This window comes from Mchenga conophoros, linkage group LG13, assembly GCF_057382185.1.
Source record: "Mchenga conophoros isolate Kocher_MC1m ecotype Shallow Benthic linkage group LG13, M_conophoros_male_GT1.1, whole genome shotgun sequence".
NCBI classification, from domain to species: domain Eukaryota; kingdom Metazoa; phylum Chordata; class Actinopteri; order Cichliformes; family Cichlidae; genus Mchenga; species Mchenga conophoros.
The window spans coordinates 22,393,335-22,406,616 of record NC_140538.1 but is presented as its reverse complement, the minus strand read 5'-3'; the positions used below and the strand labels follow the sequence as shown (position 1 = coordinate 22,406,616).

Sequence of the window (13,282 nt, the reverse complement as noted above, 5' to 3'; positions counted from 1 at the left end):
AAGACACGGTGTTTGAAGCCCAGATGTTCCTCCAGTTTCGTGAGGCCGTGCTGTCTAAATTTCACGGAGTTCCATTTGACGTGTAATTGTTAACAGTTAAATGACAGTGTTGCAATATTTCTGTGATCCATTGAACATGTTTAAAAATTAATCCTTGTATAGTTAATCTACAGACAAGCTCAACTCCTCAGCATAGTCAAAAAGTACACTGTGGGTGTTTCCACTGTGACCTCCAGACTGCTCAGTGGACAGGCTTAGTTCCTGTTCTGAGCTGTCACATGTGGCAGCCGGTGGGGTCTTTTTGCCCATCTACTTCAAGGTTTGATGTGTTGCATGTTGCATACTGTGACTGTAATGAGTTATTTGAATCATTTCTTTCATCCAATCAAATCAAAGCAGGCTGGATATATCCCTTTAACCTCGGGCATCAACAAGATAGCTGCTGCTCACTAGATGTTGGTGGTGTAGAATATTATATTTTTTTATTTGTTTATTTTTATATATAACTTATATTGGTAATTGAAGTTAAACATAGACGGCTAGGGACATGGCATTTTAGGCTACATGTGCTTGAAAAAAAAAGTTTAAAAATCTGTGAATATTGTAAAAAATTAAATAATGGCCAGTTTCTGTCATGGTGGAACATCATGACAGAAACATCACTCGTGTACCTAATAAAGCGGTCGTGTACATTCAAAATATCTTTAAACGTCACAAATCTGAAAGTTAATCAACAAGTTTTTATGTGGGGGCGGGTTTTTTGTGCCTCCTCTTCAACTTTAAGCCTCGAAAGTGCGAATCACAACCTCAGCCTTTAGAAACAATCCCAGCTAACGTTTCCGTCGTCGTGTAGACCCCCGACTTCCGATCACTTCCGCGATTTACCGAACTGTACGCTTCATTTTTTCCTGAGTGGAGAAAAATGGCTTTTGAGTTGTCCGAAGATCAGTTAAAAACAGCGGAAAACGAGCTGAAGAAATATTTACCCATGTCGCAGCAAGTATGCTCGGTTAAATCTGTTATATGTTTATTTCTACAAGGAGCTGAATGTACTGCAAATAACCAACTACTGAATTAATTTAAGGTTTACGGTTTCCTGGTGATCAGAAACAGAGTCAGATCCGACCCTGTACGCCGGGTTTTAGTGGACAAGTGGCCACAGTTCCGCGTCATTATGTGCAAACCACAGGTTGAACAGGTACTGTCTGTGCAGGGGGGGCTTGCGTGCACACAATACATTGTTTAAATGCCAATACAGATCACGTGTCTATTTTTCTTCCAGAAGAGTGACCTCTTCAAAGATGCACTGCTTTTTGCAACTGATGCTGCTGTTCTAGAAGAAATCCTCAGCAAGTCATCTGTTATTGACTGGAGCAAGTACTTTTGTGTTGGTAATGGCAACAAGCTCTCTTATTGTTTGCATTGTTACTGAATCAGTTCAAACTGTTTATTCGCTGGCTCCCACACTGCAGCCCTGCATATGGTCACTGAAGTCTATTACTGCAAGTGATTTTCAATGATATAATTAGACCAGCCAATGAAAAGTCGTCCTAATGCCTGGTGTTTATGTACTTCTACCTTCAAAGTGGAATTATATCTTTCAAAATGGTATTGTCTTTCATTGTGTTCAAAGTGTTATGGTATGTCATTTAGTGATAGAAAGATATGGCACTGCAAAACAAAAAAAGTTGGGACACATCTATGGTTAAACTTTGCACTTCCCATGTTGGGAGCAAGTTAATCTTTAATAAATCATGTTTTAAGACAAAAACAGGTTCACATGTATAAGGTTTTGATTACTTGTGTTAAAGGAACCAGTGTTTCCCACACTGAGATATTCAAAGCAGTGGCATCAGCAAAGGGTGTACCCTGTAAAAGAGTGGCAAAATGTTACTTGATGACATTGGAAGATGTGAGCAGGCTTCCTCCTGTTGACAGGTATTATTTACACATACGCATAATTATAACTTTTACGTCCTGATAATAATACAAGCTTTGCTCTGTTCCATGTCAGTTCAGGGATCTCAGTCAGCTCTCTTGATGAATCGCACATTGGCTTGGTGAGCCAAACGTGGAAGTTTGGAAAGGACGATGTGGCCGTTGGTCTGATCCGCAACATGATTGCAAACTTCCCCTCCTGCTGCGTGCTGGATGCTGAAGGAAAGCCTGTATCCTGGATTCTGACCTATGCATCAGGCGCTATAGGAATGCTTTACACGCTGCCAGAGCACAGAGGGAAAGGCTATGCCAAAATCCTGGTCAGCAGCTTGGCCAAGAGGAATCATGCACTGGGCTACCCAGTTTACAGCTTCATAGAAGAGGAGAACGCTGTGTCCTACAGGCTCTTTGCAAACCTGGGCTTCACTGAAGATCCCTCTTACAGGGAAGCCTGGTTTAGAGTAAATGAATTTCAAATATTTCAATGAGGGACAGAGTAGAAGTAAAACAAAATTATGCTACACCTTTTTCTGTTAATAAGTTACAGTCACAACGTGAGCAAATTCTGTTAGAAAATAGTTGGAATAAATATAGTAGCTAGATTTATGGGTTAATAGCTCTTTTTTTTGGCCCTCTTATTGCTCTGGAATATGCTTGATTTTTTTTGTCTCTACAGCTTATCTCTTTTCTGCACTGGATCTGAAATGAAGAAGGAAAAAACATGAAATTATTTGCACTACAAATGAGCATAAGAATGTAATTCAGTGCTTAACGTCCAGCATCCAGACACAAACTCAATCTTTTGGTGGCATTTGTGATTTTTGTAACTGTAATTACTTCATATACATATATTGTAAAATTTATATACAATGTGACAAAATGTAGTAAAATGAGAAACTGCTCTTGACTGCTTTACCTTTGTTCTGTGAATTCTTCGAGTCGTAGCAGCCATGTTTTCCAGTACTCCAACATCAGCTCTGAGTTGAGCTGGTGAGCATGGGCAGGAGAGCCATCCTTGTATGCCACAACAATGAGTCCATTTTCAACCTGCAGCAGGAACATATCAGCAGCACACAGTAATCACAAAGATATATTTTGAACAGTGCAACCTTTGTAAAAAAAATACAAGCTAATCACATCATTTATCTTAGTAGATCACCTGGTACTTGTAGTTGGCATCACTGTTCAAAGCCCCAGCATAGGCCGCCACTTGAAGAGGGTTATCGTACGTGTTGCTTAGGAACGGTTTGGGTTTATCAGAAGTTTTCCAGTCAATAACACATAGTACACCCCTGCAGGAAAAAGTTTGAATGAGTCAAGTTAAGGAAATTAGTTTAAAAAAAGATAAATAACTCAAGCCTGGTGTGGAAAAGAGGTCTGGAAATCAGTTTTTTCACCTGTAGCGAGCAACGCAATCCACAACTCCCAGGTAGTTCAGTGTTTCATGCTGTACGGTGCTTTCTATAGCTCTCACCGCTCGGATGTCCTCCAGGATGTCAGAGACACTCTGCATGTATCCCTGTACCTCAGGTGGATACTCTGAAGGACTTCTATCCTTCCATGTTGCATGTGAAGTAAGAACATCCTCCAAGGCTGAATGGAAAAGCTTCCCTTGCCTAAATAAATCTGTTTTTAAGTACAACAAAAAGACAGAGTCACTTTTTCATTTGATCTCACCACATTCACACTAAGATAACTCAAGTCTTTCATATCTTACTTTGGCTGTATGCTTTGAAGCCTTCCTCTCCAAGCTCCGCAATCATTTTCTTCCTCCACCTCTCCAGGTAGAAGATCTGGTCTGGGGAGAGGGTCTGCTGAAGGATGCGGGTCACGCTTGGTACCAGAGACCTGCCTTGCCCTCTGTTTAACAAAATCCGAGCTGGAGGTCCTGACTCTGGCTCTTCTGTTTCTATAGGTTCTTGACAGTCTAAGAATGGATGAAGGACTTTAGGTACCCTCGTCTTTGCGATTGTAGGAGTCTGGGCTTTGACAACAGGTCCATACATTTGGTCATCTTCCGCTTGGAGGGTCTCCGGAGTTTGAGAACTGACCCTGGTCGACATGACGGACTTCACGAGAGAAGAGTAGCGCTCTGTGTCCACTGAACTGTACGGACTGCGTCTTTTTGACGATCGTAAACAATGATAAGCAGAAAAGTGGCTCACGGGGAGGGAGGTGCTTTGAGGTACAATGATGCCTCTGACGCATAAAACTCGTTTAAAAGTGAACATTCTGGAGACTTTCACACAATTGGCCAACAAGGCGATATCTTATTGGCTAAATTACTACAGGCAACTACAGCGGGCCTGAAGCTTCAAAGTATATTTAAGGATTTTGTATTTATTTTCACCACCGGTGGTACTTGCCCCAACATGTTCTCATGTGACTCCAAACAAATCGGACAGTTTCTGAACGACGCGCCTTTTCGTTACACAATATCCTGTAGCTGGGAAATGGAGTTCCGAGCGGTGCTTTCAACGAATAAACTCACGACCTTATAAACTACGTTACCCATAATGTGCGGTGTAACATCAAAATACATCCGTCGAATTATTTACTCTGCCGCACAGTTGACTGAGCTGTCCTTTTACTTTTTTTGTTCGTTAGTACGCAACTGTCCGTTACTTAAAAAGGTGTGACACTGCTGTTTATAAAAAAAATAAGTTATCACAATGCCCGTGCTTTATGAAAACTTTTTACAGGAGTGTGATGCGATTGAGTAAGCGAAGAGCCAATCGTAGCGTTTGTAAATTCCTACACTGTCCAGTCATATTCATGTGAGGCGGGATTGAATTTGTCGTCACTGGGATGTGGGCGAAAAAACGTTTTGACAGTTCGTTTTGGTAGCTAACTAGCCACCAGAGAGTTCGCTTCCTGCAAATAGTTGTGTTATTCTAGTGATCGTCTTCCTGGCATTCTTTCGATTTGAGTGCCATTATGACATCAATAGATGAAAACAGTAAAGAAAAGGTAGGTTAAACCTTTCGTAGCAATAAAAATTGCATTACTAGTCAGCACCAAGATAGCTAACGTTAACGATTGCTTTCTGGCTAAGTTATTGAGTTCTTTTCGTTCTACATAACGATAGCCTCCGGCTAACGCTAGCCAACAGTTTATTGACGAGACTGTCAGGAACGGTATTTTAAAACTCCTGGTTGGGGTGGGGATTTTGTTTTCTAATAAAATTTGTTGCAGCGAACGCGTCTAAACATGCAACACATTGCGACAGAAAAGTCGCTTAGCCGGTGCTAAATTCTGACTCCCCCACCTCCTCCGCGTAATTCAACGCTTATAATAAAAAGACGGTAATTTTCGGCTAGGCACCAATGTCATGAATGTGGCGCTTCTGCTGTTTTTTGTGTCCAACAAACTGGTGTATTCAGCTGCTGTGCAGCACAAAGCTCACTGGCATCGCAGTGTGGTCTGTATGTGAAGTTTTTTTTTCTGCTGTTTTGACAGATGCTAATTAAACCTCACAGTAACTTTGACAGATGTAGCTTGTGGTGCTGCTGAATCATACCATTTATGTCAGTCGAGTTAGACTGCTAAAAAATAAATAAAAATAAAAAATACCAAAGTAGCATTAAAACCTCATCACAAGTTGCAACAAAACCTGAGGAAATGCAGGAATTTTAGATGGCTATATCTTATAAACTGTCAGTAAAGTGTAACACGTCGCTTCGTCCAGCAAGACTGTAAATGATGAGATATGTTTACTCTTTATTTACCAAGGGTGTGGGCCTAGTTTTTAAGCTCAAGCAGGACTAGCGCATCTGGAGGCACAGTTCTGTACACTTGTCTTGAATCCCTGTGCATTTTAGATAAAATGTTTAGTTCTTTTTTAAAATTGATAATGTCTATAGATTGAGCTCAGTAGATTTCATAGTTGCTTTCATTCGGTTTGTATCTTAATTCCATGTTGGGTGTTGAATCAGGATGAATGCTTTGGGCTCAGCACTGTATCTGCTTACAATATGCCTCAGAGATGTTTGTATATTGTGAAGTTGCAGCCACTGAGGATTTGTAGAAGTGCTTTAGTGGCAAGTTTTTACTGGTACTGTTGCAGTTGGGAAATATGAAACATGAGCAAATGAGATTGTTTGTGCCCGTTGCATAAAATATTTATATCCAATACAAAGAAATAGTCAGCGAAGTGACCCTAGAGTTATTGAGGTCTGTTGATTACCAAATCGAGCTGAAAGAATGTGTATTGGTAGACACATACGATTCTCTGTGGACACTTCTCGTTTTCCAAATGCAAAATCTCAGTCTTTTGATGAGTATTATTAAGCCATCTTTTAAAAATACAGGATTCAATAAGCTCTGCCTGTCTTATTGTCGAGCTACACAAACCAAACATCAGGGGTAATAAGTCAAAAATGGCAAGAACTGTTGAATATGTCCTAAAAGCAATGTTTAAAAACCAAATGACTTCACACACAAAAGCAATGTGTTTATGTTTTTTGGTCTGTTATTTCTCCTCAGTTGCGCTCTGTGTCTGTGGACCTAAACCATGATGCCTCTCTTCTTATTGACATTCCCGATGCACTCTGTGAAAGAGACAAAGTCAAGTTTACAGTTCATACAAAGGTAAAAAGGAAAAGAATGTTTGTGTCTCAACAGTGAGAAAGAACAACGTTTAAACTTAATCCTAGCCTTTAATCCCTTCTATAATAGTGTTTGCTGATATGTTGTCAGTAATATTTACAAAGTGCTATTAACTGTTTTCCCAGACCACACTGAGCTCTTTCCAGAAGCCGGATTTCTCTGTTCCCAGGCAGCATGAAGATTTCATCTGGTTACATGACACTCTGGTGGAGACGGAGGATTATGCTGGCCTAATAGTGCGTAGAACTATTTACAGAGATGGCTCACACCCAGAGACAGAAGCTGTTGATTTCACAGTTCAACTTAACTTTTAAATCGTTTGCACTCAGAAACCAACAGAAACCATAAACGCAAACTTAAATTCCAAAAGTATAAAATAGACTTTTTTTCTCTTTTTTTGAAGCCTCACAACCATTTAACTATCAGTGAAAATTTATTTGTTTCCTGATTCATTATTCACAGATTCCACCAGCACCCCCGAAGCCTGACTTTGACAGCCCAAGAGACAAGATGCACAAGCTGGGGGAAGGTGAAGCCACTATGACCAAAGAGGAGTACACTAAAATGAAACAGGAGCTGGAGGCGTGAGTGCGACACTCAAATCAAAAAACTGGATTTTTCTTTGTATCCTTTTATCTTCATGGCATGCTAGATTTCTATTAGCAAGCTACGTATGTAAAATATTGTCCACTTCACCAAAAATGTCCATGTAATATATTCTGTTTTGTATTTTTTTAGTGAATACCTGGCCGTCTTTAAGAAAACTGTCCAAGTGCATGAAATCTTCCTGCAGAGACTGTCTTCTCACCCTGTTTTAAGCAAAGACAGAAACTTCCAGATTTTCTTGGAGTATGACCAGGATGTGAGTTCCTCTTAGTGCTGACTTCCTTTCACGGGTTATTCGTTGGAAAGAGAGGAAGTAGAGTTTATGACACATGGTTTGCATCCTGCTGTGATCAGCACACTTATCTGTGTGGTCTGTCAGTAGCAGCAGCCATAGAGTTCAGATAAGTGTTAAATATTCTGTATACAATTTTTAGAAATGTCTATGCAAAGTAATGAAATGTTGGTAGATTCACAAATAATACTAAAGTCTTGGGCTTGAACTATTGATTATTTAAGTAAACATGTAGTTTGTCCCATCAATTAATTGGATAAAAATACTTCTGTCATTATTAATGAGGAATAACAAATAATCAAAAAAGAAATATCACAATATCACTGCTCATTGGTTTTTATTTTAGAAATTGTAATTTTAATAGCACTTAATACAATTGAATTCATAAATAATTTTTTATATTTATGGTAATCTAAGTCTGTAGAATAATGTCATTTAAGCCCTGAAACAAATATTGTCTAGTACACCCCATGCTCCCCCTTAGACACACCCCTGCTTGCTGCAGGTATCGCTGTGATAGAAAGTAGGACAGCTGCCATCAGCCTTCAGCAGCTGCATAATTTAAACATCATGTCACACTAAGCTAACGGTTCACCTGCACACATACACTTTTATTTTAACTTCTGTAGCTTTACTGTAAATAAATCCTGTGTAAAACAAATGGCGGTGAATGGGGGCAGCTACAGAGTTCTCTTTTCTTTACACTGGAGCTTTGTTGAACAAGCAGTTTGATGAGGGACTCCCGCCAGCTTTTTCCTAATAAAGGTTTTAATGGGGAGTGCAGTGGTCGCTAACGATAACAGCTCCGCTTCTGTTCTTCAACGTGTGTAGACGCTCCATGTCAAACTACTTACATGGTACTCAATGAATCATTGCAGCCTTATTTCAGTCCTTATTTTTCAAAGCATCATATATAAAGTTCTCATTAATAAATTACAGAATTATTGATTACTGTGTTCAAATTCTGTCATTTTAGCTCAGTGTGAGGCGAAAAAATGCAAAGGAAATGTTTGGAGGATTCTTTAAAAACATGGTAAAGTCAGCTGATGAAGTCCTTATCTCAGGAGTAAAGGTGAGACTTATGCACAGTCTGCTTGCAGTTAATGTTGGATAGTGTCCCACGTGAAGCATTATAGCCACTTCTTTAATGACTTTTGTGTCTTTCTGTTTCGCCTGCAGGAAGTTGATGACTTTTTTGAGCAGGAAAAAACCTTCTTGCTTGACTATTACAGCAAGATCAAAGATTCCACTGCCAAAGCAGAGAAAATGACCCGTGCACACAAAAGTATGTCATGTTTATCTTAGAGCATTTACTCGGTTTGGATGATTTAATTTATGTGTGCAATTTTCTACATTTTGATATTTCTCTTGTTACAGATATTGCAGATGATTATATTCACATTTCTGCCACTCTGAACAGTCTCGCAGCTGATGATATGACAGCAAATAAGAAGTGAGTGCAACACGTGAAATATGTGTTATTACACAGATGTAGAGCATGGCTCTGTGTGACATTGTAGTGATTTCTTTTCTTTTTTCCTGCAGAAATCTTGAGAAGCTGTCAGACTTGTTTGAGAAGTTTAGAGTAAGTAGAGCTTTAACTAATAACAAGCAGTGACACTTACTCTGCTCTGGTTTAGTTTGAACATAATATTGTCTCTGCAGAAAGTGGAGGGAAGAGTGGCGTCTGACCAGGACCTAAAACTCACAGAGCTGCTGAGATACTACATGAGAGACATCCAAGCTGCTAAGGTGAGACATGTTCATCTTCTGTCTTCACACAGCTTGGACAGATTTATAACCATTGTGCCCAGTCGCTGTATCTCTCACTCTATATACATTTAATGGCCACTTTATAAGGTGCAGCTGTTCAACTGCTCATTAATATTAACAAATAACCATCTTGGCATTTACCGAAAACTGTGCTAAAAAGAGAAAATATCCCACAAGTGGGAATTCCCCCGGTGAATATGGCTTGGTAACCCAGAGAGTTACTCAAACAGTCACTCCTTACAATTAAGATGCGCAGAAGAGCATCTCTGAATGCACAGCACATCAAACCTTAAAGCAAATGGGCAACAGCAGCAGAAAGCTCCAGTGGGTGCCACTCATGTCACCTCAGAACAGGAAATTGAGGCTGCAGTTCACACAGGCTCACCGAATTGGTCAATAGATGACTGGAAAGTAGGCTGGTCTGATGAGTCACAATTTCTGCCGCGACCATCAGATGGTAGGGTCAGAATTTGGTGTAAACTACATAAAGGCAAGGATCCGTCCTGCCTTGAATCAGCGGTTCAGGCTGTTGGTGGTGTAATGGTGCGAGGGATATTTTCTTGGTACTCTTTGGGAACCCATCCTCTGATGGCCACTTTCAGCAGGAGAGCACACCATGTCACTAAGCACAAGTAATCGCAAACTACTTTCCTCAGTATGTGAAAGAGTTGAAAGAAACTATAGATGAGGAATGCACTTCCTGCTTTCTGTGAATTAAACTCAATATTGTCCATGCCTTTTTATAACAGTAACAATTTGAATATTGTAAAATGTTGCATGTTGAAGGGCTTCTTTAGGTCTACTGCCAAACTTTTATTCATCTCGTAAAACTATTTCTAACATGGTTTTTAGGACCTTCTGTACAGACGAGCCCGGGCGTTGGCTGACTACGAGAACTCTAACAAAGCTTTGGATAAGGCCCGACTGAAGAGCAAGGATATTCCCCAGGCGGAGGAACACCAGCGGCAGTGCCTGCAGAAATTTGACAAGCTCTCAGAATCTGGGAAGAAAGGTGTGTGTGTTCATGCGTAACCGATGCAGACTGCCTCTGTACTCGTTTCTTTGTGTCTAAAGTGACATTTTCTTTTTAAACTCCGCAATCTTATCCTGACAGAACTCACCAGTTTCAAGGGCAGACGAGTCGTGGCCTTCAGAAAGAACTTCATAGAGATGGCTGAGCTTGAGATAAAGCACGCCAAGGTGAGCAGCAAAGTAAAGGAAGATGCATATGTACTATCATCTTTTCCCTTCAATGCTCCAAGAGACAAATGGCAAAATTTTAATAAAGACAAATATTTAAGTAAAAAAAAAAAGTTATAAATAGCTTACATGTCATTACAAGCATGTGATACAAAGCTTTGCTCAAGCCCAATGAATGTTCTGTTGCTTTTGTGTCCACAGAACAGCGTGGCTCTATTGCAGGGTTGCATCGAGCTGCTCAAGAGCAACTGATGCGCTGAAGTATTCCTGTGCTGCCATCACAAAGTGACCAGTCAAAGAACGGAAACTGGGCGTCCCCGGGGGAGGGGGCCTTGCATGGACATGAATCTCAGCTCTGTGCCCGCTCTCGCCTGGATCTGATGCCACTTTTAAACCCTGCACAAGATTAAGTGTCTTGTATGCACAGTGTCTTCATGTTTACAGAGTCCCTGTCCTCTGGTCTGTGGTCCAACCTTTTCCATTAATTTAAGGAAGTCTAGCTCAATGTGAATGGCTCCAGAAGAGAATGTGGCGGCCCAACATCAAGGTCTTCCATATTTTTTTGCAGCATCAAATCATTTTGGGGGTTTTTTGTTTTGATTTTTTACCTTAAACACATATTATATTTCTTGCCTTTCGATCATGTTTCTGCCTTCATTTCCTCCACTCTAACCTCTTTCTTTATATATACTTTTACACAACTTTAAAATACTTAGATAATCATTTCCACATAATTGATTGATTTATGATTTATGTGTTTTCTCTTTTGGGGCTTTTATTTTTTGTTAATTAAACAGTTTTACAGAAACAAAACCGATGCCTGGAAAAAAACATCCTCATGCTCTGCATTCCTGGGCTCTGAGATTAGTGAACAGCCAAACCAACCCTCTAGTAAGAAAACTCATGACTCACATAGAAGATAAGACAGAAAATCGTAGTGTACGAAAATAGCTGAACTTCTCCTCAGGAATTGGATTGGTTTCCCGCATTCTGGTTTGTAAGACGTGGCCTGAAATCTCACAGTTATCAAAGATGTGGGATGGAGTCAAATAGTAGGCTGTTTGAGCATAGAGCATAGAAAAGTATACATTTATAGTTTTGGTTTCATTTAAAGACACTCATTGTCGCTGCACCTGCCTGTTTACTCCCGCTGTGTCCATTGCTTATTCCTTTTCAGTTTGCGGTTATTTTATCTTTATTTACTTTTTCCGATTTGTTACTGATAGTTTCACGGAGACCTCCTATATTTTCCTGATCCCCTCAACAGTTTGTTTGGAAAAAAATAAAATGGAATAATAATGAAAGATGCACTAAGCTGAAAACTACTTTACAATCACGACCAGGCTTGGTGAAGTGTTAAAAATGCATTATAGTTTTTTAAGAAATTGAATGTATTTCTAATGGATTCCAGCTGTGTGAATTCCTTCACATGATGTTTTTTCATACAGAACATTAGCATTTTATAAAATTCTTATTAAGGCTGTTTAATAAACCCTACTTTCCCAAATTTCATCTTGGTTTTTTGTTTTTATGCCACACATGCAGTCTCTTACTTCGATCCTTACTATTCTCCACTCACGTACCAAGAGCCTGAAGCTCTTCCACTACTACCTCTAGGTGGCACTGTCAGCATTTCTACGGTGTCCTTGAAGTTACACACAGCTGTATGCACGTTTGTGTTAAATCCATCGACCACAGTGGATCCTGCAATTGGACGGTATCGTGTATTAGGTAACCTTTGAGGAAATGCCAGGGGGCTTATGGGAATTACCATGACCAACGTGCTCACTGTGTGACCTACTTTAGCAGTTGCACAAAGCAACGTACAGCTCAGGTAGAACTACCAATATTTTGTGTAACAGGTCAAGGACTTATTGCTAGTATGCAATGCACTCAGTAAATATTTATTATTATTTTTTAAACCCAAAAAATTTAAAGCCATTATTATGATGAACATCCTAATGGATAATACAGATTCTTTAACGAAGCTTTTGCTGTTGGAGTTGTAGAAAAGCAGAATTGCAATGATAATGCACGTAGAGTCTACTCATACATCCGTGGGGGATCTGTCAATATTAGACAGCCCCAGTCTTTCAGTCACAGTGACCTGTAAGGTTCGCGCTAGTCACTGATTGGTTAAAACAGCTGACTGTAGCCAATGACATTATAACAAATAATCAGTACAAACAAAGGAGCCTGCCAGCTGTGGTAAGAGCAAACAGGATTTAGAAGTGCAGCATCAAAGAGTTAAAGCAAGACCTGCCTTTGGAACAAGATGAGATTAAAAAAAAAAAAAAAAAAAAGGCATAGATGTTAACCGTAGACGTGTGTTTAAGGTTGCCAAAGAAGAGACATTTGCTTATGTGGGGTTAAAGTCCCTTCACCACAGCTACAGAGCTACATGAAACAGAAAAGTATCAGTCCTAAATTTAGTCTATTCATGTTCTCTTTGTGCAGCTCCACTGATCTGATAAGTCACCTCAGAAACAAAACCGTTGGAGAAAAGGACGCACTGTGTGAAATTTGGCTGCGTAAACCGGTGTAAAAAAGATAAATGGTGTTTGCTTCAAAGATAGACTGTAGTTAGATGATTTTGTGAATTTCTGTATCTCCTCCTAGGCAAACTTAGATCATTTACAGGCTGTGATAAGAAATGGGTTTTGTGCATTCTTAGAACTTCTGGATAGATTGTTAGTGATTTGCCAGTAATAATTTATTCAGTACCATCTTTATATTCCACTTTTAATCCTCAGTGGCATGCAAAGCACTATTACATAATCAGGCCCAGGATTTTTTAAGAAAGCACAATAGAGCGCGAGAAAAAAGGGACACTGCTTCAGGTGTACGTTTGTCTGCTGTGTCATA

At 39.8% G+C, this 13,282-nt stretch overlaps 3 protein-coding genes across 4 annotated transcripts; 2 read left to right on the top strand and 1 right to left on the bottom strand.

Annotated features, from left to right (window-relative positions):
* Nucleotides 1-794: 794 nt before the first annotated feature.
* Nucleotides 795-2,845, top strand: LOC146561286 (glycine N-acyltransferase-like). Of its 2 annotated transcripts, none has more exons than XM_085297253.1 (5): nucleotides 795-1,000; nucleotides 1,085-1,198; nucleotides 1,286-1,391; nucleotides 1,812-1,938; nucleotides 2,015-2,845. In XM_085297253.1, exons 1-5 carry the CDS (start codon nucleotides 923-925, stop codon nucleotides 2,424-2,426), a joined length of 837 nt encoding a protein of 278 aa, XP_085153379.1. In that variant the 5' UTR covers nucleotides 795-922; the 3' UTR covers nucleotides 2,427-2,845. The 2 variants fall into 2 exon arrangements, with proteins under 2 accessions (XP_085153379.1, XP_085153378.1); XM_085297252.1 differs by having other exon boundaries at nucleotides 1,283-1,391.
* mgme1 (mitochondrial genome maintenance exonuclease 1) lies at nucleotides 1,706-4,481 on the bottom strand. The gene is made up of 5 exons (XM_085297251.1): nucleotides 3,656-4,481; nucleotides 3,336-3,564; nucleotides 3,098-3,230; nucleotides 2,855-2,985; nucleotides 1,706-2,637 (listed from the first exon to the last, which is right to left on the bottom strand). The coding sequence occupies exons 1-5, from the start codon at nucleotides 4,167-4,169 to the stop codon at nucleotides 2,616-2,618; spliced, it is 1,029 nt and encodes a 342-aa protein (XP_085153377.1). The 5' UTR covers nucleotides 4,170-4,481; the 3' UTR covers nucleotides 1,706-2,615.
* A 173-nt stretch (nucleotides 4,482-4,654) lies between these two features.
* Nucleotides 4,655-11,924, top strand: snx5 (sorting nexin 5). The gene is made up of 13 exons (XM_085297250.1): nucleotides 4,655-4,908; nucleotides 6,424-6,528; nucleotides 6,672-6,782; nucleotides 7,009-7,130; nucleotides 7,285-7,408; nucleotides 8,421-8,516; nucleotides 8,624-8,729; nucleotides 8,822-8,897; nucleotides 8,990-9,029; nucleotides 9,110-9,196; nucleotides 10,070-10,229; nucleotides 10,332-10,417; nucleotides 10,619-11,924. Exons 1-13 carry the CDS (start codon nucleotides 4,876-4,878, stop codon nucleotides 10,667-10,669), a joined length of 1,197 nt encoding a protein of 398 aa, XP_085153376.1. The 5' UTR covers nucleotides 4,655-4,875; the 3' UTR covers nucleotides 10,670-11,924.
* The last annotated feature ends 1,358 nt before the right edge of the window (nucleotides 11,925-13,282 follow it).

Excerpts from the sequence above, each read along its gene's own strand:
- LOC146561286 (XM_085297252.1), top strand. The coding sequence starts at position 923 with ATGGCTTTTGAGTTGTCCGAAGATCAGTTAAAAACAGCGGAAAACGAG. Across the intron at positions 1,199-1,282 it reads GCAAACCACAGGTTGAACAG|AAGAGTGACCTCTTCAAAGA; the intron begins GTACTGTCTGTG and ends TTTTTCTTCCAG. Across the intron at positions 1,939-2,014 it reads AGGCTTCCTCCTGTTGACAG|TTCAGGGATCTCAGTCAGCT; the intron begins GTATTATTTACA and ends GTTCCATGTCAG.
- mgme1 (XM_085297251.1), bottom strand. The coding sequence starts at position 4,169 with ATGTTCACTTTTAAACGAGTTTTATGCGTCAGAGGCATCATTGTACCT. Across the intron at positions 2,986-3,097 it reads ATGCCAACTACAAGTACCAG|GTTGAAAATGGACTCATTGT; the intron begins GTGATCTACTAA and ends TTCCTGCTGCAG. Across the intron at positions 2,638-2,854 it reads GAAGAATTCACAGAACAAAG|ATCCAGTGCAGAAAAGAGAT; the intron begins GTAAAGCAGTCA and ends TCTTCATTTCAG.
- snx5 (XM_085297250.1), top strand. The coding sequence starts at position 4,876 with ATGACATCAATAGATGAAAACAGTAAAGAAAAG. Across the intron at positions 6,529-6,671 it reads AGTTTACAGTTCATACAAAG|ACCACACTGAGCTCTTTCCA; the intron begins GTAAAAAGGAAA and ends CTGTTTTCCCAG. Across the intron at positions 10,230-10,331 it reads CTCAGAATCTGGGAAGAAAG|AACTCACCAGTTTCAAGGGC; the intron begins GTGTGTGTGTTC and ends TTATCCTGACAG.